This window comes from Stenella coeruleoalba, assembly GCF_951394435.1.
Source record: "Stenella coeruleoalba genome assembly, chromosome: 6".
Lineage (NCBI taxonomy): Eukaryota > Metazoa > Chordata > Mammalia > Artiodactyla > Delphinidae > Stenella > Stenella coeruleoalba.
The window spans coordinates 108,686,284-108,713,744 of record NC_137151.1 but is presented as its reverse complement, the minus strand read 5'-3'; the positions used below and the strand labels follow the sequence as shown (position 1 = coordinate 108,713,744).

The 27,461-nt window shown below is 52.4% G+C and overlaps 2 protein-coding genes across 3 annotated transcripts in view; one reads left to right on the top strand and one right to left on the bottom strand.

Annotated features, from left to right (window-relative positions):
• Nucleotides 1–1,802: 1,802 nt before the first annotated feature.
• RUFY4 (RUN and FYVE domain containing 4) lies at nucleotides 1,803–19,823 on the bottom strand (the record flags this gene model as incomplete). The annotated part of the gene is made up of 11 exons (XM_079925340.1): nucleotides 1,803–1,935; nucleotides 2,508–2,618; nucleotides 8,097–8,243; nucleotides 13,904–14,010; nucleotides 14,735–15,382; nucleotides 16,551–16,620; nucleotides 17,094–17,237; nucleotides 17,762–17,868; nucleotides 18,210–18,335; nucleotides 19,553–19,659; nucleotides 19,778–19,823. 11 exons carry the CDS (start codon nucleotides 19,821–19,823, stop codon nucleotides 1,833–1,835), a joined length of 1,716 nt encoding a protein of 571 aa, XP_079781466.1. The 3' UTR covers nucleotides 1,803–1,832.
• Nucleotides 19,824–21,917: 2,094 nt separating this feature from the next.
• Nucleotides 21,918–27,461, top strand: part of TNS1 (tensin 1) — a 230,782-nt gene continuing 225,238 nt past the window's right edge. For both annotated transcript variants that reach the window (XM_079924151.1, XM_079924144.1), the window contains exon 1: nucleotides 21,918–22,468. In XM_079924151.1, coding sequence (XP_079780277.1) covers nucleotides 22,313–22,468 — 156 coding nt within the window. In that variant the 5' untranslated portion in view covers nucleotides 21,918–22,312. The remainder of the gene's footprint in view (nucleotides 22,469–27,461) is intronic.

The following is a 27,461-nucleotide window of genomic DNA, read 5'->3' as shown; positions in this document are numbered from 1 at the left end:
CTGTTACAAAACTCTTCCTCTTGAGATGGTAATGGGATGCAACTTTGGGCGGCCTACCCCAAGGGGCGGTGCATGGGCTCTGGTCAGATTGACAGGGTTGCCCAACCGCTGCAGAGGCTTTGGCAGAGGCTTTGGCAGTCTGCATGAGGCAGAGGGGACAGAGACAGCATGCATGCCTCTTGGGGACCACAAAGTCTGCCCTGGAGCCCAGCTAGGGCAGCTAATCGCCTTGTCATACAGTGGGGCCCACACTTCTTCTGAAACAGCGTTGTCAAAAGCACCACAACTGGGTGACCACTGAATGATCATAATTCGTGTAAGACTTCTTGGGCAGTCAGGGGATATGATCTTGTACCATGGAGCTAAACGAGTCCTCATCAACTATCTTTAATATTAAAGTCTAGCTGAGTAAGCACTGCATAGAGAGTTACCTAGATCAGCCCCTTCTTCTGGGTGCTCACAACTTGGGACCCATCAAGTCAGCATAGTGGTTGGAAGGGAAGGGCAGAGAGACTCAAGCCTCCCCTCCTGCCCCCCAAACCAAACACCCTGGGGAGTAACTGGGACTCCCACACTCTCTTGGTGGGAAGGTACAACGTACAATCTCTTTGGGAAATAACTCAGCCATTTCTTTTTTTCTTTTTTTTTTTTTGTGGTACGCGGGCCTCTCACTGTTGTGGCCTCTCCCGCTGCGGAGCACAGGCTCCGGACGCGCAGGCTTAGCAGCCATGGCTCACGGGCCCAGCCGCTCCACGGCATGTGGGATCTTCCCGGACCGGGGCACGAACCCGTGTCCCCTGCATCGGCAGGCGGACTCCCAACCGCTGCGCCATCAGGGAAGCCCTCAGCCATTTCTTAAAAGTTAAACATACACCTACCATACCACCTCGCCATTTCATTTCCTAGGCATTTACCCAAGAGGAATAAAGGTATATGTCTATACAAAGATTTGTACACAGGTGAAGATAGGAAACTTATTTGTAATAGCCTGGAATTAGAAACAACCCAGGTATCAACAACAGGTGAATGTGTAAATAAATTGGGATATATCCATGCAGTGGAATACTACTCAACAGTAAAAAGGAACTTGATATATGCTACAACACGGATGATAAAATAATTATGCCAAGTGAAAGAGGGCAGATAATAAGGAGTATATACTGTATGATTCCATTTATACAAAATTCTAGAAAATGCAAACTAGTCTCTAATGACAGAAAGCAAGTAAGTGGTTGCCCGGGGATGGGGAGAGGTGGGGGGAGGGAGAGATGACAAAGGGCACAAGGAAACGGGGCTGATGGGTGTGTCTATTATTTTGAATATGGTGATGGCTTCAGGGTGTATATTAAAGGCAAAACTCATCAGACTGTACTCATCAGGTTTATGTGAAGTGTATTATACATTAATAGTACCTAAAGAAAGCTGTTTAGAATGAAAGCAGACCTCCGAAGGAGACTGCAGACAGGAAGCCCCCGTGTATCACGAAGGATGGGCTGGCTGAGAAGGGAGTGCAGAGGAGAAACGTCAGGGCCACCAGGCCTTATTCTTGGACAAGGACTTTGAGCCTGCAGGGACTTTAGAGAGGGTGGTGCCCACTCCCTCATGTTATGGAAAAAGCCTGACAGCTTTGCCAAAGTCACCCAGTGGGAGATGCAGGGTTAGAACCTCTTTCCTGACTGCCAGCCCGGCTCCTTCCATCCTCCACACCACGGTCTGTCCACTCAAGTGCTGTCCACGTTAGATGGCCAACTTCTAGAAAGCAGGACTGGTCAGACAAGAGGGCTGGGAAGGGCCGAGGGGATGGCCGATCAGGTGGGGTGGGTGGGTCTCAGTCAGAGGACCTGGGCTTCTCTCCTCTGGGAGCAGGGTGGGCAGTGGCACTCCTTCTTCTTAAAATCCACAGAGCAGGCATGGCAAACCAGGCCTCCGCAGAGCCTGGGGAGCAGAAGCGGAAGAGTGGGTATGTGTGGGTGCGTATGGGGGAGGGGGTCATGGGGTTCGAGCATCTTTGTGTCCACCTGTGTGTTTCCCATCTCCCAGCAGAATAGCCCTGGGTCTGTTTCAGGAGGCCTTCCCTTTCCTAAAAGGGGTCCCAATGCCCCACCCCTCCAGGGTCCTCTAACTCCAAATGGCAGGTTCTCCTGACAGCCCACTGTCCTCTCTCTTGCTGTTTGTCCTGCCACTGTGTTTCCAGGGCAAGGTGAGGGAAGCAGATTCCTCTGTACAGGAAATCTCTTCCCAGATGAGATTAGCTGATCGATTAATCAGTCTATTTGTGGAAGGGTTACCCAGTCCCATTTTCCAGATGCCATTCCTTGTCTGCCCCCTTTCCACTGTTCTTGTTCATGTCTCTGCAGTGTCGGGTAAAATGAGTAGCCAGCTTTAAGTGGCCTTTCATAAAGGCCTATTTCCTGTGTCCCTCCCTTCCCTGGAGTGGGCAGCGGGCTGTGGGCTGGTGGAAACTGGGTTGTCCCAGAGGAAGGATTCTGTACCCCCCCACCCATTACCTGCACAGGTACCGCCGAGACAGCCGACCAAAGATCTTGTTACAGACAACACAGCATCCAGGGGCCAAGGAAGAGAGATGCTGGACCTTCTGCCACAGGTTATCCTTCTCTCTGATGGGTGGGTGGAGGTGAACACACACACACACACACACACACACACACACACACACACAAGACAGAAATATGGAAATGCGCAGACGGAGAGATGGAGAGGGACAGAAAGAGATACACAGAAACAAAGAAGAGAGAGACAGAGAGGGAGTCACACAGAGATATACACATAAAGAGACCAAAAGAGATGAGAGACAGTGGAGCAGAAAGAGACACAGAAATGGAGAGGGAGACAAAGAGGGACGGAGAGACAGGCACTCAGAGAGAAAAAAAGGAAGTCAGGGAGTTGGAGGAGACAGAGACACACAGAGAAGCAGACAGGGAGATCAATGTAGAGGGAGAGAGAAAGACACAGGGGAAAAGATGCAGAGACAGACAGGGACAGAGACACAGACAGAGAGGGAGACAAATATGGAGAAAGATGGAGACACCAAGAAAGAGACATAGTGATGGAGAAAGACATGTAACATATGTGGTTACATATATTTATGCTCCTGCAAAACTATCCTGTTGTTTTAAAGAATGTTTAAGAATATGGGTTGTTCAACATTTTTATCAAAATGACATACACACGTACGATTTAAAAATCGAACAGTATGGAAGGACTTATATCAAAAGGCAATAGATATACCTCCTTCCCATACTCAGTAGCAAACCACTTCCTACATGCTTTAGCTTTTTCTCCTTGATATTATTTCCATATTTAAGTAATATGCTCATATTCCTCCTCCGTGATTTATCAAGAAAGAACATCTTCCATAGAGCTCCTTGACATCACAAGGAGCATACCCTTAATTAACTTCCTAAGAAGGGCAGTGTGCGAGGTGAATTTTATGTGACCTGTCTATCTGAAAAAATGTCTTTCCTCTGTCACCTCCCCACTTGCTTCCTAGTTTGGCTGGATGTAAAATTCTAGGGCAAAAGCCGGCTTTTCTCAGAACTTGAAAGCATTACACCATCAAGTCTTAACATTTGAGGATATGGGTTATTTATTACCATCCTCACTAACTCCTCCTCCTTCCTCCCAGTGCACTTATGTCCCCATTTTTGGTTCCTCTATTGGTTACTGTTGGAATTTTACAGAATATACTCACACATTTATTTCTCACTCATTCATTGACTATAGATAGCATCATACGACTGCCGTTCTGTACTACGATGGTGCCAGCATCCCTGCTCTTCAGCTTCCTCCTTCTCAACCTCCTAACTTATTTATTCCTGCAACATCCAATGTGGTACCCACTAGCCACACGTGGCTGTTTAGATGTATACTTAACTTTTTATTTTATTAATTTTTAAATTTAGTGATTCTTTAAATTCTACAGTACTTTACAATTTTCAAAAGTTTCACACACATGATTTCATGTAATCCCATAATAACCCCCTTTAAAAAAAATCCCCTACCCCTATGTTGTCCCTTCCCCCTTTCCTTTCCTCACTGGTAACCACTAGTTTGTTCTCTGTATCTGTTAGTCTGCTTCTTTTTGTTTAATTCACTAGTTTGTTGTATTTTTTAGATTCCACATATAAGTGATATCAGGTGTATATTTAACTTAATTAAAGTTAAATAAAGTTAAAACTTCAGTTGCACCAGCCATTGAGGTACTCAATCGCTACGTGGGACTAGTAGCTACCATATTGGACAGGGCAAAATCAGGACATCTCCATCTTCACAGAAATTCCTGTTGGATTCTGTTCTATACTTAATATTGTTTAGGTGGTAACATTTAGGTTTGTTCTATAATTATGATTGTTTTCTGTGCTTTGTCTTTAGGTTGATTCCAATACTGAAAAAAATCAATGAATAGTATTTACATTATCAGACAATATGTAAGCATATTGCATCAACTGAAGCTAAGATGTAACATTTCCCTTCTTGGAAATTTTCTGTTTTTCTAGGACTTTCTAATTGCCTTTCTTTGCTCTTTGCATGACTTGCCTTTAACATAGCCTAATCCCCCACGCCCCTAATTCTTCATCATATCAGATATTCTTCTAATGCTCTTCTCCCCTGAGACCTCCCTCCTGGGCCCTCAATACTTCTGCTATAACCTGAACTGACTGCTTCCTGGGCTTGCTGCCCCCTTGTCATCTTGGGAATTCCCTTTTCTTCTCTCATGGGCTAGAGCTACTATTTCCTGAATTCTGCCTCTTCTCCATTCTTGGATTATTTCCTTGTTTTCTTGGAGCACATCCTTAATTAACTTCCTAAGAAAGGCTATGTGGGAGGTGAATTTTATGTGACCTGTCTATCTGAAAAAATGTCTTTCCTCTATCACCTCCCCACTTACTCCCTAGTTTGGCTAGATACAGAATTCTAGGGCAAAAGCTAGTTTTTCTCAGAACTTGAAAGGATTACACCATTGAGTCTTAACATTTGTTGGGTTCTACTCCTTTTATAAGTGGACCTGTCTTTTAGGATATTCTCCTTATCTTTGTTTTACTGAAATTTCACAATGATGTATCTAGATGTAGTTTACCACCCACCCCTCTCCTTTATTGTGCTGGTCACTCAGTGAAATCTTTAAATCTGAAGATCTATGTCCATCAGAGTTGGGAAAGTGTCTCATATTTCTATCTGATAATCACCTCCTTTTTATTCTTTTCTTTTTTGGAATTCCTGTCAGTTGGAGAAGATATTAGAACTCTTAGATTGATTCTCTATGTCTCTATTTCTCTCACGTCTTCATTTATCTGTGCTTTTATTCTACTTTCTGAGAAACTGTGTCATCTTTATCTTCTAATCCTAATGAATTAAAAATAATTTCAGTGATCATATTTTTGTCAAGAATGCTTCTCATCTTTTGATGGTCGCTTTTCACAGCATCATGGAAGATGGATCATTTTTGTTTGTTTGTTTATCTTTGTCACTCCCCTTTATTTTCTAGCCTCTCTTCAATGTCTGGGGATCCTTGGTTGTCATTTCATGTTTAAGAAAGAGGAGATCGGGGGCTTCCCTGGTGGCGCAGTGGTTGAGAGTCCTCCTACCGATGCAGGGGACACAGGTTCGTGCCCCGGTCCGGGAAGATCCCACAGGACGCGGAGCGGCTGGGTCCGTGAGCCATGGCCGCTGAACCTGCGCGTCTGGAGCCTGTGCTCCGCAACGGGAGAGGCCACAATGGTGAGAGGCTCGCGTACCGCGAAAGGAAAAAAAAAAAAAAAAAAAAAAGAAAGAGGCAATAAAAGCTGCTAGAGCTCCAGGGAGTAGAAGGGGATGATTGGAGGGATTGGGTAGCGAGCTACCTGCCACTCCAGACTCTCAAATGCCAGAACGCTCTGCTCTTTTATTTGGGGCTTTCTTTAGAGAAAGACCTTTTAGTTATTTGCCTGGGTGATAGGCCCCTCACTGTTAGATGTTCTGCAGTGGAGGAGGCAGGCAGAAAGCACGGGTTGTACACTGCTCTTTCTAATGACTTTATCAGTTAATTTTCCTGATTTCTGCCCCTCATCTCACTTCTGCCATCTGTGTTCTTGGTGTCTCTGGGCCCTGAAGTTCTAACTTGGGCTAAATCCAGTATCCACTTTTCCATCTGTTTTCTGGCTTCTGGAAATTAGCTGAAATCTCTCATTTGTGGTTGGCTCCTTCACCTTTCTCTCTGTTTATGTTTTACTCTTTTACAGTCATTTTAGTGAGATCTCAGGATGGAGACTGGATAACGTGTGGTCAGTCTACCATCTTGACACAGAAGTCAACCTTCATGCTCCATCTTTTTTTTTTTGCTTAAGGCCATATCTTCCACAACGCTTCTGGGAGGAACATTGTGTTATGTGGTTTGGGGCCTTGTGATGAATTTCTTTAGCACTAGGAAAAACATTTGTCCCTCCGGATGAACTGGTATTGCTCCTTTGAATGGACAGTGAAACTTTCTGTGTTTCCCTTTTCCATCCTGCTATCAAGATGTTCAGAGCTAAGTTCTAACCCTAAAACTTCAGGAGTATATATTTTTCATCTTTCATTAAATCTTCTGTTTTTCTTTAACTATATATGTGTGTGTGTGTGTGTGTGTGTCTGTATGTGTGTACGCATGCACATATACACAATATATATGTCTTATTGTTAGCTACCTTAAATTCTTTTGTGAGATATATAGCTAATTTTTTATTAGCTTCCTCCCGGTTGACAGCTCCTTAAATTTAAATTAAATTTAAATTTAAATTAAATTTAAATTAAATTCCTTAAATTCTTTCTTCTTTCCAGGCTGATCTCTCCCTTTTCTCATCTTTAATCACTTGGATTTTGTGCAAGAGGATTTAGTCCTAGATGATCCCTCAGTAACCTTCCGATTCTAATGGAACCTGAGTTCAATGGTCTCCTACTTCCTGAAGGAGGTGAAAGTATAATGTATATAGTGCGTTATCTCCTCACTAGACTGAAGGGTAGAAAGCAGGTTTTACACATTTTATCCGTCCTGCAGTGAGCTTAGTGGTTCAGGATTAATCCTGGTGAGCTCATCCTCTGGAACCCAGGACAGCTGACCCAAGATGGGCCACAGGCCCAGTCGTCTGAGGAAGTCCAGTAGGCAGGCAGGTGTAGGACATGCGATTACTTCTCGGTTAACCTATGGGCTCCTTTCCCTTCTCCTAACCTTGGTTGGTGTGTGTGTATGTGGGGGTTGGAGGGTAGCTTGCCTTAGAGGCAGAGGACTCTATGCAACTTATATGCTGTGTGTCCTTGGTGGCCAAGCCAGCCTCTCTGGCCCTCGGTTTTCTCATCTATAACATGGGAATAGGGACTTCCCTGGTGGTGCAGTGGTTAAGAATCCGCCTGCCAATGCAGGGAACACGGGTTCGAGCCCTGGTCCAGGAAGATCCCACACGCCGCAGAGCAACTAAGCCCGTGCGTCACAACTGTTGAAGCCCGCGTGCCACAACTACTGAAGCCCGAGCGCCTAGAGCTCATGCTCCGCAACAAGAGAAGCCACCTGAATGAGAAGCCTGTGCACCACGATGAAGGGTAGCCCCCGCTCGCCGCAAATAGAGGAAGCCCGCACTCAGCAACGAAGACCCAATGCAGCCAAAAATAAATAAATAAATAAAAGAAAAGAAACGACATGAAGGAAACTTAAATGCATATTCCTAAGTGAAAGAAGCCAATGTGATGCTGCGGAGCAACTAAGCCCGTGCGCCACAACCACTGAGCCTGCGCTCTGGAGCCCGTGAACCACAACTATTGAGCACACGTGCTGCAACTATTGAAGCCTGTGTGCCTAGGGCCCGTGCTCTACAACAAGAGAAACCACAGCAATGAGAAGCCCGCGCACTGCAATGAAGAGTAGCCCCTGCTCGTCACAAATAAAGAAAGCCCGTGTGCAGCAACGAAGACCCAATGCAGCCAAAAATAAATAAATTTATAAAAAAAAAACAAAACAAAGAAGGGAATAACAGCAGGGGATGGCTGAAGGCAGAAAATGAGTTAGTACATACAAAAGGTCCAGAGCTGCTGTACCACGCCCCCCGTCCCCAGTGTCCCACCCTTACTGAATCAGCTCCAGCACCCGCCTCTTCATGGCCCGGACCAGGTCCCGCTGCCCGCCAAGCTCCTCCTCATACATGGCACCCTTCCTTTCAGCCTCCTGTTGCTTGTGCTCCAGCTCCGCCTGCAGCCGGGCCCTCTCTTCCTGACACCTGGGCGCAGAAGGAAGACTGAGTTGTGAAGGGAAAAGCGCAGCATGTGTGTCTGAGCTGGGCTGGGCCTCTGCCTGACAGGGAGCCCCACCAGGGAAGCTGGTGATGCCCCCTGCAGCTGAAGTGAGCACACACACACGCACACCACACACCATACATTCACAACACAGCACACACACACCACACCCAGCACACATTCACAACACATACAGGCACACACACCACACTAGACACCACGCACGCACACCACACATATGACACAGCACACACACACTACACACACCACAACATATACCACATACCACACACACACCACACACACATCATAACACACATCACACACACATGCACAAAACACATACCCACCCACCCCCTCCACACGCACACCACAGTGAACCAGGCACTGTGTGGCCTGACACCTATAGATTGTCTCTTCATCAACCGTTCAGAGCAGTGAAAACAGGGCCTCGCCTTGCCTGTTCCGTTAGAGGGCACAAGCCAACATTTTCATTTGTTTTCCTTCTTTTTCTTTTTTTTTTTAAACATTTCCATTTTAAAATGTAATTTCTGGAAGGCATGTTCACAATCCTGGCAGCTCTCTGGGGGGAAGTGGGTGTCTGGGAACCCAGGCCAGACGGGCTGTGCCTGCCGAAAACATTTGTGGTGTTTGGGGAAAAGGAGTAAGTGGTGTACGATTTGAAGTGACTTTTTGGCTTTAAAATATTTTGAAAAATTTCATTACATTGTCTTTTCAATTTAAAAAAGTCATCTTAACCTATGGCTTTCTTAAATTTCCGTTTCAGTTTGGGCTTGGAAACTCTTCAGCTCTATTCTTGCCTCTTGCTTTTGTCTTTAGTGGCTTCCTAGAAGGTTCCAAGAAATGTAATGGACTGGAAATAAAAAGGTCCCAACCCCAGGTCCCAGGCTCTTACTCTGTGGCTCAGATGGGCGGGTGTTGCAACGGCCGTGCCCATCCTGTGATCTCTGGATGCTCTCTCTTTCTTTCTTGCGCTTGCGCGCGCGCGGGTGTATGTGTGTGTGTGTGTGTTTGTGTGTGTGTACCCGTGCCCCTGGCTGAGTGTGTTTGAGGGGAAGAGGCTTGACAAGGAATTGAGTTATAATTTAAAAAATTCAGCCATGTAGTATGCTGCAGGGAGGAAAGCTGAGCGGGCCATGAAATCAAACCGACACAGCTAGCCACCAAAATTCCCAAAAGGCCAGTTCCCGCAGCCTTAGGGAGAAGTGACTTTTAACGGACATTCTAGTCTTCAGCCTCTTCGTTTCTTAGTATTAGGATTTCATTTTCCTAAGCTAGTTTACTTGCCCAGTGATCCCTGGGTCTCTGGTGTGGCCAGGCCCTAATGTGACCACTGAGGTTAGTGTGTTTCTTTGTGATAGACCAGTAAGGTAATTGTGTGACAGTGACAAAGGAGGGGCCAAGATGCAGAGTGGAGGGGATGCTCAGGAGGTCTTCTTAGACAAGGCGACATTTAAGCAGATCTGAAAGACGAGGAGGTAGCCATGTAAAGCCAGCCAAGGGCACATGCAAAGTTCTGCAAGTTGGCAAGAACATGGCTTGTTTGAGGAAATGAAAGAAGGGCTAGTGACACTGTAGTTCCGTGAATGGCAGGGCTGGGGAGGCAGGAGGCAAGGTGGGAGGTAGGCAGGGTCCCTCAGGGGCCCCAGAAGGAGTGGAGTTTGATCACAGGGCAAAGGAAGCCATTGAAGCATTTTAAGTATTTAAAGTATTTATGGGGGTGACAGACACTCCTAGGGCAGGAGAGGACATGGAAGGAATTAAAGTCTACTGAGTACCTACTAGGTGCCCGGCACTGAGCTTAGTGCTTTATAGCCTTGTTTCATTGAATTTTCACAAATTTATGGGACAGGTGATATGATCATCATTTCACAGGAAAGAAAACAGAGCTTCAGAGAGGGAGTAACACTTGCCCAGGGTCACACAGCTTGATAAGTGAGGGGAGCAAAAATCTGAATGCAGGCCTGTCCAGCTCTAATCTCTTCTTGCCTCCCCACACCTGCATCCACGCAGGGCCCTGATCACCGGTGGTTTGTGGCACCAGGGCTAAGTGGGTAGCAGGTAGGAGAGAGGGGTGGATACTTATGGTCCTGTGACATGCCTCCAAGGAGCTCAATGCTGCCACCCAAGGTGGGGGGAAGATTTGATGTTTGCCTAATTCCCCATCTGAGGACCTTCCACTTGTACCTGTCCTAATCTCTTTTGCTTTGAGGTCTAACCCAGAGGGCAGAGGAAATCCATTTGCTTGGAAAGATGGTCTCACAGATCATGTGAGCTGCAAGAGATCCAGCCATCTCCTTTTGCAAATCAGGGACCTTGGGCCAAAGAGGGAAGGTCAGTGTCCTGGCGCCCCACAGCCAGACAGCTGGGGAGTGGGTATCAGAAGCCCAAGTGTATTTTTATAGCCCCCAGCTGGTCTGCTCTGGGGCCTGCTGTGTCTCACCTTTGTGTCTAGCCTGGGGCTCTGCACCCCTGCCCACCTTAAGTCTATTCTCCACACCACAGCCAGAGCAGTCCTTCAGAAACCCAAGTCAGACTACGAGAGCCCTCTGCTTCTCCACCACGTGGGAGCCTCTGCTCCAGCCACAGGCCTGCTTGTCCCCAAGCTCATGTCTCCTGGGCCTTTGCATCTGCCGGTCCCCGCTGCACTCCTCTCGAGATACCTGCATGGTTCAGCTCTTCCTGTGGTTGGGATTTCTGTTCAAATGTCACCTCCTCAGACAGGGCTTCCCTGACTCCAATTCTAGATGATTCTCCTGTCCCTCTCTCTCTCTCTAGTCCCCACGGGGCCCATGACCACCTGACAGCATATTTCCATTTGTTGATCTATTGTCTGTCTCCCTACATCTCCCTAGGTGTGTGAGCGCAGACACTGCCTGTTCTGTTCCCTTCTGTCCCCCCACGTGGCCATAGCAGAGGCACAGTAAATACTGTTCATTAACCGCCTGGGCCCCCGTGTCCTTCTCTTTGCTGGTGGTGAGATGCCGTCACCAGCTCGAAGCCCACGGCCACTTTCCCAGGGGTGAGGGGTTTGTCTAAGTTCCCTGGATCCCAGGAGGCAGGGGACGCGTTCTTGTCCAGGCCTCAGGGGCTTCTGTAACTTACCACCGCATTCCGATGACTCTCTGCTGGGTCCCCCGGCCCAGCCTCTCTCCCCAACTCCACACTCAGCCACCCACCCAAGGATCCACTTAGAGTCTAACAGGGGTCTTGAACTTAGCAGGCTCCTAACCCAATGCCTGAGCCTTCCCTGCCGACCTGCTCTGCCACACAGGGACTCTAGTTCTCCAGCCGGTCAGGCCGAAGACTGGGAGTCATTCTTGACTTCCTTCTTTCTCTCACACCCCACAGCCATCCCTCGGGAAGCCCGACCTCACGTTGGATCCAGGATCCAGCGGCTCCTTCACGCCTCCAGTGCATCCCAGCTCCCCTTCGTCACCAGTCTCCTCGCTTCCACCCCTGCTAGCCTACAGACCAGCTCGACGGAGCAGCAGGCGTGAGTCCTTGAAGCACATGTCAGCCCAGAATAGGCACATTCACACAGACAGAAGGCAGATTGGCAGTTGTCTAGGGCTGGAGGGCTGGGGAGAGATGGGCAGTGACTGCTAATGAGTACAGGGTTTCTCTTTGGGGTGATAAAAATATTCTAAAATTGATGGTGGGGATGGACGCACAACTTGGTGAATACACTAAAAACCACTGAATTGTTTTTTCAAAGCAGAGAAACATATTTTTAACATGCAGAGAGTCACATCATGTCCCTCCTCTGCTCAGGACTCTCAGTGGTTCAAAGTCAAGTCAAAGCCAGGGTCCTTTTGATGACCTGCTAGGGTCTCCTGTTACCCACCTGACCTTTTCCTACAGCCCTCCCCTCCTTCACTCCACTGGGGCCACAGTGGCGTCCTTGATGCCATGCCCATACCCACGGCAGAGACTTTGCCCTTGCTGTTCCCTCTGCCTGGAACATTCCTTGACCACATATCCAATGGCTCAGACCTCAGCTCCTTCAGGTCTTGACTCAAATGTCACCTTTCCAGGGAGGCTCCCTTGGCCATGCCACCTCATCTAAAATGTCACCCCTGACACTTCCCATTCCCCTTCCCTGCTTTATCTTTTTCTTCTTAGAACTTATCCCAACCTGCATCCTACGCATTTTACTTGCTTGTATTTATCGTCTGCCTCCCCCACTGGCATGTAAGCTCCAAAAGGGCAGGCATTTTATCTGTTTTGTCCGTGAGAGTATTTTCAGCACATAGAACAGGTCTGGCTCCGAGTGTCTGTGGAATGACCGAATGATGGACGGGATGATGGGGGCAGGGCAGGGGTCTGTGAAACAAGGGCTCCCCCAGCCTCAGGGAGCAGCCTGGGGCTGGGCAGTCTCCCTGGAGCCTCCTGGCTTCTCCCTCCAGCCTGCTTTGATTCCCAGAGATGGCCTTGAGTGGGCAAGGCCCCTGCACTCACTTAGGGCCTGAATCATGGGATTCTTTCCTGACCAAACCACAGGACTCAGCTGAGAGTCTGGTGGGAGGAGTCCCCGGGGGCCTTTTGGGGTTGGTTCCTGGGCCCCCGGGCCTCTCGCAGCCTATTAAGCAGCCAGTAGACAGCTCTGTGATTCAGTCTGAATCACAGCTATGCAGGCTCCCCTGGGGGTCAGGGCAGGTGTCAGTCAAGTGGAGAGACCAGGCAGGCGGGCAGACTGAGGCACGTGGAGACCAAGGGAGAGACACACACAGAGACTGAGTCAGACGAAGGAAGATCTTTGCATGGTGTCATAATTTCTTTAAAAATAAATTATGGCAAAGAAACTGAGACACTGAGAGACTGAGGGGGAACGCAGAGACAAAACACGTCCTTGAGGTGAAGGTGATGGTGGCAGGATGAAGATGCCAGATGCTGAGAGAGGCTGAGGGGAGAGACAGGAGACTGACACACCGGCACTGGGGATACTGGCTGACGGGGCAGCTTGTAGGCCCGCTGGTTCTGGAGACAGTTGTAGGGTCTGGATCTCAGCTCCTCTACTAACTAGCTGATGTTGGGTGAGTTAGGTGGGTCTTTGAGCCTTAGCCGCCTCTTCTATAAAGTGGGGGTCCTTGGAGGACCGATCTCCTGAGATTGTTACCAGGAAGCACCTGGAACAGTGCCAGGGACATAGTAAGTGCTCAGTGATGATAGTTGTGATTACTGTAACCAAGAGGGTGAAAGAGCGACCGTACAATAGGGAACAGGAAAATAAGAAGCAAAGAGGGAGACTGAGAGAGATAGTGGGGCAGGAGTGTGGTGGGAGAGGGAGGCTGTGTGGATGGAAAAGAGAGAGGGGAGCCCAGAAGAGGCAGCAGAAGGGCGCAAAGGTGAGTGTGGGAGGGAAGGGAGGGATGGGACGCATAGACCTCTCCTGGGGCTACTGAGGGAGGCCAGCGAGGGAGGGGGCTGGCAAAGGGGAGGGGAGGGGAGGGGGGCAGGAACACCCTAAGGGTGGGAACAATTTCTTGTATGTACGGCATGCCAGAGCTGTGCCCGCACAGGGCCTGGTGCAACGCTTGCTGGCATGACCGTGAATGTGAGCCTCCTGCCCCCCGGCCTCCTGGCTCCCATGCCCCGTGGCACTGGTGGTTGCCTAGGTTACCTGCTGAGCTGTTCCTGCAGTGCCTTCAGCTCCCCTTCCTGCTCCTTCAGCAGCTGTTCCTGGTGCTGGGCCTGCTCCTTGGTTTTCTGGAGCCCATGTCTGAGACTCTGAGGGCAGGGAGAGGGTAAAAGGAGGGGAAACGGAAGCTGAAGGAGGAGGGCAGAGACCCCAGCCCGGGGCCTGACCTGACAAACACCCCCGTGAGACCCCAGACCATGTGAAACAGCCCTTGGGTGGAGAGCAGGACTGGGGACAGCGCTGGGAGCTGTGGTGCTTGGCTCTGCCCCTGGGTGAGCCTGGAGCCACCATTTCTTCCTTCGCTAAAGAATGGAAGTTACAGACCTCAAGGATCTGGAAGATTCAGGCGAGGAAGGATGCTGAAGGAAGGCTGGAAAACAATTTGGGTGACCTTGAAGGGAAACATCTACAGGAGCAATTAGGTAGGGCCTGCAATAGCAGAGCCTAGATATTGGGAAGACACCTGCCAATAGTGAGGGCTATGGAACTTGAGAACAAGCAACTGCCCTGAAGAACTGTTGGGAAGGGATTACAAACTCAGATGCTTACAGGGGCTGGGCAGGATGAACAAAGTGGGCCTGGTGTGAGGCAATAGGGAGAGGTGGGTATTGTGGTAAACTGAAGAATGCGTGTTCTTCATGTGATGAACTGGAGAACTTCTAAAAGGCATCCTCAGATCATAATGATCCTGTGTGGCCCAATGCAAATTGGTCTGTGGGCTGGAATGGCCCTGGGCCATCCTTGAAGACACCCACCTGTGGGCTAGGTTAGAGATGGGGAGCAGAGACAGGTACAGAGCTCAACTGCTCTCACCTTGACCACATCCTGCAAGGCCATCTCTGCTTGTTCCTCTCTCCTGGTTGCATTGGTCACTCCTATTTGCTCTTGGGGCTTCTCCGTGGTGGAGCCTTCCTTTGTTTCCAGGCCCTGAAGGACCCAGAACTCCCTGGGGCTGCTGGGCACTTTCCCGCCCTGACGGCTCCCTGACATTGCATCCCTTATCATCTCTTTGGGGCTGGAGGCCAGCAGCCTATGGGTATGACTCCTCTCTGCTTCCCCTTCATAAGTCCCATCTATTGTTCTCTGGCCCTCTGCACTCAGCAAACCCCCCCTGCCCTCAGTATCTGTCCCTATCACCTCCTTCAGAGTCCCTTTGGCCCCCTTGCCCTGTCCCTGCATGCTAGGTGTTGAGTTCTCCAGGCACATCCCCGTCCTTGGAGCTCCTTTCTCCTGGTTTTGCTGAAGCTCCTCCCCCTCTAGTTCCCACATGCTCTGGGGAGGCCCAAGCCTCCTGGGATCTTCTTTCTTCTTTTCCAAAAAGAGGGGCTGATGCTTGTGTTGCTGGGACCTGGGGAGTCCAGCCAACCTGTCTTCCCTGGGTGCATCTCGCAGGGAACTGGCTTGCCTGGTATGTGGCTCCTCTGGGTGGCCTCCTGTGGGGTCTCCATATGTGGGTGAGATCTGCAGAGAAGCCGCAAACCCGTCATCCCTCTCAGCACCAATTCACCAACCTGGTGCCTGGGAGAGGCCACAGCCCTAATCCAGTGGGTTTGCTAAATATATGGATTTCTGGTCCTCCCACTGGAAATATTGATTCAGCAGATCTGGGGGAGGGCCCAGGAATCTGAATGTTGAAAAACACCCCAGGTGACATGAGGCCCAGGCTTTGATCTGAGCAGAGTGCTCCTCAACGCCCTTTTCTTCCTCGCCTCTTGCTGGAATCCTTCTCCCTCCTTTACCTCCATCTTCTGCATCGATCTGATTTCCCCTTAGTTCTTCCCACCACTCTCCTCTGATCTTCCCCCCTGAACTTGACTTCTCTGTGTCTCCATTTTCTGGTCTGTAAAATGGGAATAATAATACTTCCTTATAGGGTTGTGGTGAAAGCTTAAATAGACCGACAGCCCCTAAAAGTCACCTCTGTCAAGAAGCCTCCTCTGTTCTCCCACGTTCCTGGGGGTGTCTGGTCACTACACTTAACTTGTGTTGCGGTGTGTTCCTTTAGGGTCTGTCTCCCCAGCAGACCTGGAACTCCTTTAGGTCAGAGACTGAGTCACAGTATCTGCACCTGGGGCCTGGAAGCTGGCGGGGGTGCAAAGCAAGCTTGTGGAAAGATGATAACCACAGGCTACCGCTTACTGGCCACGGAGCAGGAGCCTTGCTCTGTGCGGCACCTGGGCTGTCTCAGTGCGACCTCACGATCCCCCCGTGAGGCAGGACAAGTTATGCGCCCAAGGACCCTGGTTAGGAAGGCATGGAGCTGGGATATCAACCAGGCAATCTGGCTCTTCAATCGCTCCCTGAATTGAACTGGGATGTTTGCAAATTGTCCAGCAGAGGTTGTCTCCCTGGGCTGTTTCCTGGAAGCTTCTGGTCGCCCTCCCCAGCTTTCCCTCCTCCCAGGGGCTCCAGTGGCGCCTGCAGGTGCTGCCAGCGGTTCCCTTCTCTCCCTGACATCCTCACCACCTTAACGAATATGAGTCTTGGCTTCTGTGGCTCCCTAGCCCCAGGTCCACATGTTGGCCTCTCCCTCTCTGTCCAGCTGGGTCAGGGCTCAGTTACTTCTCAACCTGGGGGTCCCAACAGAGATAGAGAAGAGGCAACTAGGCTGAAGGTTGGGAAGAGGCACCTCCTTAGGGGAATCTTTGATCTTTCTGGGTCTTCTTCCCGGGGTCCAGTTGGAATTGGAGCAGCGGGACCTGAAAGTGAAAGAAGCGGGGGGACCCTGGACCTCTCTCCAGCAGTGGTCTTGGTCCTCAGATGCAGGATACCCCATCTTTCCAACCACCCATTCATCCCACCACCCATCCCACTTTCCTGCCCTTCCACCCTCATGCATGCATCCTTCTCTCCATCCACCCACGCATCCTACCCTCCATCCATTCTTCCATTCCGTTTCAACATCTCAACATCCATTCATCCTTCTAACCGTCGACCCCAACCACCCAACAACTCTTTAATGAGTGTGTTCTCTGTGCAGCACCATGGGACATCCTAAGATGGCACTGGGAAAACAGAAGGCTAGGGAGGTGGAGAATCGGGAGTCAGGGAGTAAGAAGAGAGGGAGGAAAAGATGGGGCTGGGGGTTGAGGGCCTGGGGTTAGTTTTGGGGGGTGGTAGTAATGGGAGCAGGCATTGAAAAGAAGCTTCCCTCCACGCTGCCCCCACTCACTCTGAGAACATGGGCCAGGCTCCATCCAAGTCTGGCCGTTGCAGGTCCAAGTCGAAGGTCACCTCGTTGAGAGCATAGAGGGAGTCCAGGATGTCTTCCTGGAGTTCAGGGCACAGCAGGGGGCTCCGGGGGCCATACCACTCCCTGTGTTAACAGGGAGCAGCCCCCTTGGCCTTTGGCTCTGGTGCTATTGCCACCCCCAACCTCAGAGAATCTACCTCCACTCACACCACAGTGGGATGGTTCCCCAGACAGGGTGGTCCTTGGGGACCAGGAGGCCGAGCATCATGGTGCTACCAGGACTGGGGCTCTAACCTCCCCTCTGCCCTTTCTTCCTCGGCTTTCCCTTTATGACCCTTATTTTAGTCATCTTTTTTTTGTGTGTGTGGTACGCAGGCCTCTCACTGCTGTGGCCTCTCCCGTTGCGGAGCACAGGCTCCGGACGCGCAGGCTCAGCGGCCATGGCTCACGGGCCCAGCCACTCTGCAGCATGTGGGATCCTCCCGGACCGGGGCACGAACCCGTGTCCCCTGCATCAGGACTCTCAACCACTGCGCCACCAGGGAAGCCCTATTTTAGTCATCTTTGATATCAAACCACCCTTCTAGGGGTAAAGAGGAATCTTCCCGAAGGAGGGCCACGGGCTCGGATGGTATCAGTGGCCCCACCTGGTTAGCTCTGGGTTCAGGAGGCAGAGCTGCAGGGACTCGGCCAGCTGTCCGTGGGCGAGACAGAAGCGGATGAAGGCTCGGCCTTTTCCCAGCGGGGTCTTCAACTGCACAGCACACGGGACAAGTGGGGGGATGGTGGTATTAGGACAGAGGGGACGCAGTCAGCACAGAGGGAGAAAAGCTAGAATGAGTGGTGCATGAGAAAGGGTGTCCTGGGACTTGAGGCTGTGGGAGGAAAGGGGGTGACCGGAGGGGTGTGAGGGCAGGGCTAACGACAGGTGAGGACCAGGTGAGGGGGGCTATGGTCAGTGGAGCTAGGATGGGTGAGAAAGGAGCCTCGGGCAGGCCGGTGTCCCCTCCGGCCACCGAGCCATCCTCGTCACGGACCTGGGGGCATGACCCCATCACATCGAGGCCAGCCCCCCTGCCACCTGGCCCTGGATACCTTGTCCTGTGAGTGGACAAAGTGGACTGGCTCCATGTCGCCCCGCTGCCGCCACAGGGCTGTGCAGAGGAAGTCCCAGTAATCCTTCCGAGGCCTCAGGAAGCTCTTCTGCTCTTTCTGGTCAAACTGGGAGCGAGATGAGGGAAAGGAAAGTGTGGAAATGCTTCCTCCCAGAACAGTCTGCGTTCCAGCACGCTGAGCAGTATAGCGGAAAGGGCTCGTGCAGACAGGCCCACTTCAGGTCCTGGTCTGCCCCTGCTGGCTGTGTAACCGGGAGCAAGCTGCTTGACCTCTTTGAGCTTTCAGTGTTCTCATTCATTCATTCATTCCAGAAATACTTATTGAGCACTTACTATGTGCTGGGCCCTGTTTTAAGCCCTGAGGATACAACAATGAACAAACGGAATAAGCAAAACATATAGTATGTTAGATTGCACTGACTGATAAGGAAAAAAATAAAGTGGGGAAAGGGAGTGGAAAGTGCACGGTGTGTGCATGCACGTGTGAGATGTGTGTGCGGTGTGTGAGTGTGTGGTGTGTATGTGTGGTGTGTGTGTTAAAAAATGTAGATTAAGGTGTCTAGAGAAAGCCTCACTGAGGAGGCTCTGTTCAAGTCCAGATCTGAAGGAAACGAGAAAAGGTTCCATCCAAATTTCTGGGTGAAGAGCTTTCCAGGCAGAGGGAATAGCAAGTGCAAAGGCCCTGAGGTAGGTGCTTTTCTGCTTTAGGAAGATCAAGGAGGCCAGTGTGACTGGAGTGCGGCACATGAGGGGCAGACTGGCAGGAGACCACACAGGCACACAACATATACCACACACACACACACCTCACACACATGCACACTCACACCACACATGTACATGCACATTGTCAGAGAAGTAGGAAGAGTGTGTGTGTGTGGGGGGGGATGGGCTGGTCATCAAGCACCTCAGTGGGTTAGAAGGAAAATTAAACAAGATGGGCATGTAAAGGGCTTAGCTGGGCACATAATATGTGCTCAATAAAAGCTAGTGATAGTGATGACTGGGGCTCTAACCAGAAGCGAGGAAGGCCAGCCCGAGGACACCTGTGCCTCTGAAACTTTTGTCTTTAGACAGCCCCACCTGACCCAGCCCCCCCTAACCCTGCCCCAGCCTTGTCCCACCTCACTTCCCAGGCTACAGTGACAGCCTCCAAGGGTGAGGTTAGATGTCAGGAAGGGTTTGCCGATTGACAGAGATGAGGTAGTGCGTGGTAATGAAGAGAGGCAGTGGCTCTTCCCTCAGGATCTGGGAAAGCCCATTCGGTTATTGGTTACTGGGACCTGGAGAGATGGGAGAGTGGGGGGGAGGGGAGGGCCCTACCTGCAGCACTTGCTCCAGGCAGCCACAGAGTCTGTGCAGTTCAGCACTGGTGTCTGTCACCGGCTGCTGCCCACCCCCATAGCCCTGGAGGATGGCAGAGATGACAGCTGTGGGGAGGATGGTGGACATCAGACCTCAGACGGTGAGGGCTCTGAAGGAAAGGCTCTCAAGACCCCTCACCTCTCCCCCAATTCGGCCCCAGAAACTCTCTCAGCACACACTCACCCTTCAGGTCACTGGTCATCTTGAAGACAGCCCCTTCTTCTGCCATGAGTATTTGAAAATGACGTGATTCCTTGTGGGTCTAGAGGCCAAGAACGAGCTTCTGGCTTCAGCTGCCCAGCTCTCTCCTTCTACAAAGGAAGAATCACAGCCAAGAGAAACAATGTGACGTCTCTAGGGTCACACAGCGAGTTCACTGGTAGGAGAAGACCCAGCTCTTTCTTGTAAGGCAGGGCGGGAGGATGATGGTGTGGTCCCCACCTATGGAGCCGTTCCTGGGTGCCAGGCCCTGTGTCCTGTGCCTGACATCCTTGTATTATTCAGTCCCCATAATAACCCTGGGAGGTTATTGACTCCATTTTATACCAAGAGAGGGGGGCTTAGAGAGGGTAAGTGTTTTTTCCAATGTCACAAAGTTCTAAGTGGTGAAGCTAGAATTGGAACTCAGGTCCCTGTGCCTGCAGGGCTCATGGTCTCAACCCCGACTGGCTGTGAGCAGCCCTGCGAGTGCTCATGTGTGTAAGCCATGTGGACGCTGGGCTGAGGGGCTGTCACTCCCTCCCCCACAAGGGGACTTGCCAGAGCGGTCATCAGCCCTGGGACACACAGTCATCCTTTCCTGGGCCCCAGCTGCATGGAAAATGCGTGTTTCCTGAGGAAAAGGAGGCAGAAGCAAGGCAAAGCCCCAGAGTCGGGCCTGAGCCAGAATGCTGGGGGTGTGTAGGGAACAGGGTTTTAATCCCACTGCTCTCTCCCCAGTGAATCTCAGCCTGTTCCCCCCACAGCGGGTCCCAGGGCTCAGAGAGGAATACTGTGGTCCCGGAGGGCCCGTGGGCTTGTTCTGAGAGCCGGAAGTAAAGACAGGCATGGAGTGGGAGACCCAGGTGTCCTGCCTCCCATGCTGTGGTGGCTGGAATTTGGGAGTGAGTGGGAGTGAAGGAGCGCTAGGACACAGAGGAGGGGAAGGGAGAAGGAAAGGAAGGTAAACGAGGGAGGGTGGGTGGGGAATGGCGTTCAGGGAGCACAGTGCTGGGAGTCAAGAGACCTGGTTCTCCATCCTGGCCCTGCTGCTGGCTCACTGTGTGACCTGGGGCACATCCTTCGCCTTTCTCGGGCCTGGATTTCCCCATCTGTAGACCAAGGGGTTGGACTGAGGGTCTCTGCCGCTCCTTTTAGCTCAGATGATCTATGAACTCCACAGACACCTAGATGGACCTCCTCTCCTTCTTCACCTCTACCCAGGATTCCTCTGCCCTTGCTCCTGGCCGCCCCCAGACCCAGGGGTCTCCTTGCTACTCACCTGGGAAGGCCTGGCTGGTTGGGGCATGGAAAGCAGAGCACTGCTCTGCACAGCCTTTTCCAGAGTTTGCTGCCTGGGAAGTGACTCACGCCCAGCCCAGCAGCCTGGAGGAGGGGGAAATCTTGCTCAGAGCAGAAGTGGAACACTGTGGGGCAGAAGTGGCAGAGGCAGGCTGGAGGGCACCGGGGCAGAATGGTGAGACGGGGGATGGTTCCTCTTAGGCAGACCTGGGGTGGGTTCGCTTGTTGGCCAAACACAGACTGGGACCCAGACTCACCGAGGAGGTAGTGGCAATTGTGGCTCTGCGAGTTCTCTCCCCTTCTCATCACGGTCACTTGCTCTTGTCTTTCTTCCTTATCGCCACCAGGTGGCACAAAGAGGCTATGAGGCTGCCCCACCTTTACTGTCACTTGGTTGGAGTGCAGTGCAGGTGTGGAGGGGAGGACAAGGGTCCCACCTCATGTCTCCCTCCTCCGCCCCATCTCTTCTGAGGGGTCCCGGTGAGTGCTGATCACCAGTGCCATCCCCCCAGTTCTGGGGCTCACCGCTGAAAGTGAAAGCACTGGTGAGATGCTCTGTCCAGGAAGGGGCCCGGTGGCTTGCCCAGGCGGACTGTGGCCCTCCCACCCTGGCTGTGCTTTGTCGCCTTGAGGCTGGGGTCTTTCCACTGTTGGTTCCCAGGGGCTAGTATTGGGGGCAGAGAACAGAGGAGCGGGCATCTGCGAGGACTACCCGTTTCACAACCCCCCAGGAACCGCATGTAAACACTGGAGCACGCGGTACCCAAGCCTGGCTCTGTCCTACCACGGGGACTGCCTGCCCGTCTGTCTCTCCTTCTCTGGGACTTGGTCTCCCGCGTGCAGAGGCTGTGTCCCCCCTCTCTGTGCCCCGTGTCCCCGTCTCTCCCTCATTATCTCTCCTTATCTGCTTCCTGCCTCTCCCGTCGCGTCCGCTGGCGCGCTCTCTCTCTCTCTGCCGGTCCGCCGCCTCGGTCGGTCCCGAGACCCCGCGCCGCCCCTCCCCGCGCCACCGCGCCCCTCCTCACTGGCTGCGTCCGGGCGTCCGCGCCCGTGTCACCGCCCCTTGGCGGGCTCCGTGCTCCCCCGCTTCCTGGAGCTGCGGGCCAAGGAGGCTCCGGGAGGGGACGGGCTGGGGGTGTCGCTGTCCCTCTCCCGACGTCGCAGGCTCCCTAGGCCGAGCGGACGCCAGGGCGAGGGGCTGGCTGGCGCCCCGGCCGGATGGGTTGCACCGTGAGCTTGGTGTGCTGCGAGGCGCTGGAGCCCGGGCCTCCCTGCAGCCCCCAGCCCCCGCGGAGCCCCCCGGCCCCCGCGCCGCCCAAGTGCCGGGAGCCCCGGGGCTCGGGCCGCGCAGAGAGCAGGCGGCTACTGCTTCAGGTAGGGCGCCGCGCGGGGTGGGTGGCGGGCAGAGCCCGGCTCACCTGAGAGGGAAAGAGCCCCGCTGGGAAAGCACCGGACAGCGGTCGGGGGGCTCTGGAGCCAAGACCAGGTGAAGGGGCAGCGAGTTAGGCCGAGGTCTCACCTGGCTGTCTTGTGCCCTTGGGAGAAGGGTGATGTAGGACCTGACTCTTAAAAGCACAAATAGTTCAGGTGAGGTTTTAGGAGCCACCCAAGAGGGGCAGGGCTGGGCTTGCTGGGAAAGGCACTGAAAAGAGTGAATTTCCCCCGACCTGGTCCAGGAGTTGACTGTGTGTCCCACAGGTAGCTGGGGCTATTGCTTCTGACCAGGGCTCTGTAGCCAGGAGGGAGGGGACCTTCTGAGTCAAGGAGGGCCCCGTTAGAGCCAGGACTGACCTGAAGCTGGTGGGGGAGCTAGGCCCTCACCGCTGCATTCTCTGTTCTGGGTAAGTCTTGGAGCCTTGCGAGTGGAAAGCTGATGCAAAGGGGTGGGAATAAGCCGGTGCAAGGAGGCAGGTGTTTGTTCCGGATGAGGCACCTGTCTGTGAACCAGCACACCTGGTTTACGTGTGGGCATTGGATTTCTCCAAGGAGGAGGAGTGGAGGGGATATTTGGGGTTACCAGGGACTAGGCAACACTGCTCTAGGCTCCCTGCGTAATCCCAACCTACCTTTCTGTTTGGGGGCTGTGAAGGCTGCAGCCTCCTAAGATTTGTTTGCTGTGTGGGGTTTGGATTATGCTGGAGTCTTACCTCCCTCCCCCTGGGGCTCACAGGGTTTGGGCAACTCAAAATGTATGGTGTGGCCACAGCCCCTTGCCCTTATCCCTGCGGCAGCCAGTGAAACCAAGTATGTGTGTGCACGTGTGCGTGGGCGTGCACACGCGTGTGTGTGTGTGTGTGCGCGCGCGCGCACCAAAGTGACCCCCTCCACCCCACTTGACTGGGTGTCCCTCCAGGTCATAGATTTGGCATATTCGTGGTTGTACTCCACAGTGCCAGGCATAGGGCTACACTTATAAAGCGAACTCTGTCCTTCCCAAGCTCTAGCTCCGGTCCTCACCACGATGACCGACCACGGTGAGGGACAGGCTTGGTGGGGTGTAGTTGTTGACTGAGTCCTCACAGTGGCTGGTGGCCCAGAGATGATCCTGTTGGAGACTTGAGCTTAGCTTTGGGCCCTGGGGGAAGGGTGAGGCCCTGGGTGTGTCAGCTGGGCATCCCAGACTACCGCCTCTTGGTCCCGGCAAAGGGACAGAGAGTGAAGGTGACATGGCGGAACTCTCGGACTTTAGGGCCGTCCCCAGGGGTCATCAGGACTCCTCACCTGCCTCAGAGCCTCATGAACCCTCCTCTGACCTTGAAAGGTTTCAGGGGGAGGTGAGTTCACAGTCTCCCTCCCTTATCTGTTCCTATCTCAGACCCTTCCTGACTTTACTCTCTGTTGGGGGATCTCTGGACTCTCCATCTCCCTACCTTCTCCGCGCTGCATGCGGCCAGCAGTGGGGTGGGTGCCAGGGGGGCCAGCTGGGGGTGGGCAGGGACAGGGACAGGCAGGCAGGGCTGAGATGGAGGAAAGAGCCAGGGGCACTGGAGGTGGGAGATCAAGGAGCGGGGAGAAGGTGGAGGCGGGCCCGGTGCCTGCGTGGGCTTGTGACGGCCACAGGGACGGGCATGGGGACGAGTGTCTGTCTGCATTCGGATGAGCTGGTTTTCTGAGCAGCCTCTTGAGAGACCCTGGCGCTTACGCATGACTCAGCCCGCCTTTAGCTGCAGGATGAAACTCTGTCTCAGTCCCCGCTCGTGCCCACGTCTCCTCTGGCTACCGCTCCAGCAGGGGACGCTGTTGGTGGTGCTTCCTCCCCTCGCCAGGGCCCCGTTCACACCGCACCTCTCGGGAGACCTCAGGCACCCTGAAAAGGGCAGTCAGGCTGCCTATCACCTCACCACAGGAGGTGTTTTACCATGTTCTTGTGGTGGATAAACATCTCTCGGGCTCTCAGCCTCCCTCAGGAGTTAGGGCTTAGAAGCTACTCAAGCATCTGGGCTCCCAGCCAGGGCCACTCCTACTGACAGTCCTGCCCCTGAAACGCCACCATTCCTGCCACACGCCCTTCCATCCCCCATTCCGTAGGCCAGACTTCTCTCCTTGGGCCACAGCCTGTGCTCACATCACCTGTCTCCACCCGCAGCCTCACCCCCCCCTCCCCTCTGGCAAGCCCCCTTCCTACCAGGCCATCCTGTCCTCTTGCCCCTGCACGCTGTCCCCACTCATCCCCCTAAGCAGCCTGTCCTCTTCTCAGACCACAGTGCCCTCCTCGCTCTGGTGGCCTCTCTGTCCCCCCAGACCTCATTGCCCGCACCTCTCTCCTCCCCCGGCTGGAATCTGTGGCCTGTTCCTCCTCTTGGCTTTGAGGAAGATTGCCCGCCTTGGCTCCCATGCCTCGGAGCCTCAGTTCTGGATTATTGGAGCCTGGAGCTAGAGGCCTTGCACGCTTCAGGTGGCCTCTTCAGGGTCCCATGACTGCCCTACACCCCGAGCCCTCCCTTGGTCCCACATAGCAGCCTGCCAGCCTCAGGAGAAGGGAAGGTGGGGCTTGGCATCCGTCCTGAGCATTCCCGCCAAGCCTTCTCTGACCTGGGCGCCAAGGGGCCTGGAGGGCATCTCCAGGTGCCAGCCTCGCCTCCTTGCTCTCTGCTGCATCCCAAGACAGGTGGGTGCTTGTCGGAAGGTGGTGGGTGCAGAGGTGAGGAGAGACTCCGGGCTCCCTCTGCCTCCTCTCTCTGAAAGCCAACTCCTGGGGTCAGTTCATCCGGCTTCTCAATAGCCCAGAGCCCTACTGAGTTTTAGGAGATCCCCAGGGGTAAAGGTCCTGCAGCCTCCCCTGCATTCCTGTCATGGGGTCCTACATCTATAATGGAAGTTCTGGGGTCTAATCTAACTCCCTGTACTCTGGCTTGAATTACTTCCTCTTTCTCTTTCTCTAGTTATATATAGTCATAGACCCCAGAGCTAAAGGACCTTGGTGAGTGGTTCTGAACCTTGAAAGGTCACAGATTCCTTTGAGAATCTGATGAAAGCTATGGATTCTCCTGCCAGGGAAATGTGCATGGGCTTGTGCACACACAGATACACACACAGACACACGTGCACACACACAATATCATACACTCAGCCACTGCAGAAACACACACACACAATATCATAACCCCCCTCAAGCCCACCCAGCGTCCTGATCCTTAAAACCCTGCCTTTCACAAATGAGCACCCTGAGGCCCAGAGAGGGGAAATGACTATGGCCCAGGGCCACACGAGTGGGTAGCAGAGCCAGGACCATAACTCAAGTGTCCTGACCTTGCACAAGTGGGAGTTTTGCTCCCAGACTGCCTGCAAGATAGGCAGGCCTGGCCATTCATTCATTCAACAAACTTTTTTTTTCTTTTAGTTTTAGGGTATTCATTACCTCAGTGTGTAATTGAATTTACTTCACTGTAAGTTTACGTATTTCTTAAATTTATTTTTATTGAATAAATTGTGTAAGGTGAAGGTATACAACGTGTTGATTTGATGCATTTATATATTGTGATGTGATTCCCACTGTAGTGTTAGCTGACACCTCTATCATGTCACATAATTATCACTTGTTTTTTGTGTTGGGAACAATGAAGATCTAGTCTCTTAGTCCATGAGCAGTTTTGAGCACCTGCTGTGAACCAGGCACGGAGCTGGGAGCTGAAGCCAGAGCAGGAAGGCAGGCAGCCCCTGTTCTTGGCTTCAGACTGGGTGTCAGTCCAGGGCGAGAGAGAGAACCGAGTGCAAACAAGTAGTTGCACAAGTGCGTTATTGGAAACAGTGCGACGGAGAAGCCAAGGATGTCATGGGTGCTACCAGAGGGATCGCAGTTAGATCGGGAAGGTGGAAGACGTGGCATTTAAACAAGGAGCCAAAGTGCTGGTAGAAGTTAGTGAGGAGAAGTGTTCTAGGTGGTGGGAACGGCACACGCGAAGGTCCTGAGACGGAGAAGAGTTGGGACCTCCTAGGGAATTTTACAAAGGCTTTCTCTGGCCGGTACCCCATGAGCACTGCCGTCCACGTGGTGTGTGTGTGTGTGTGGATTGGAAGGGGTGAGAGGCAAAGCAAGGAGACCTGGGGAGGTGGTTGCAGTCATCTGGGGGAGAGATGATGATGCTTTGGGTTAGAGAGGTGACGGGTCATGGGGACGGCTTGCTACGGAGTGAGGCCAGGACTGATTCTGGAGGAGAAGGGACAGGACATGGAGATGGCTTGGAGGTGGGGTGAGAGGGAGCGGGGGTGGGGTGAGGTGAAGATGACTCCCCTCATCTTACAAAGATGGTAGCTGGTAAGGCTTCATTGGGCCTTCCTCCATTTTAGTTTAGTGAAGTGTTTCATAAATACAGAAAAGTGCCCAAACTTTCCACAAACTTAACACACCCCGTGTCCATGTGACCAGCATCAGTCAAGACATAGAGCATCGCCCACACCCAGAAGTCCCCCTTCCTGTCCCCTTCCGGGCACTACTTCTCCTCTGAGGGTTATTCATTATCCTGACTTCTACCAGCATAGGTCTGCCTGCTGCAGAACTTATAAATGGAGCACATGTGTTCTTTTGTGCCTGACTTCTTCTGATCAACATTATGGTTGAGAATTTCATCCATAGTCTTGCGTTTGGCTGTAGATCATTCCTTCTCACTGCTGCCTAGTGTTCCACGGTGTGAAGCTATCGCTTCTGCTATTGACAGGCATTTGGGTCGTTTCCAGTTCAGGACTATTGCGCATAGCACTGCCATGAACATTTTCGTGCATGTCTTTTGGCGATCCTGTGTTCTAATTTCTGTTGGGTAGACTCTTCCATCTATTTTGATGCGTGTCTCTAGAAGACTCCAGCATCTCAAGAATCCGAGGCGTCATTCTACAAAGGGAGCACTTCAGCGTCTTGACAACGTGGATGGGA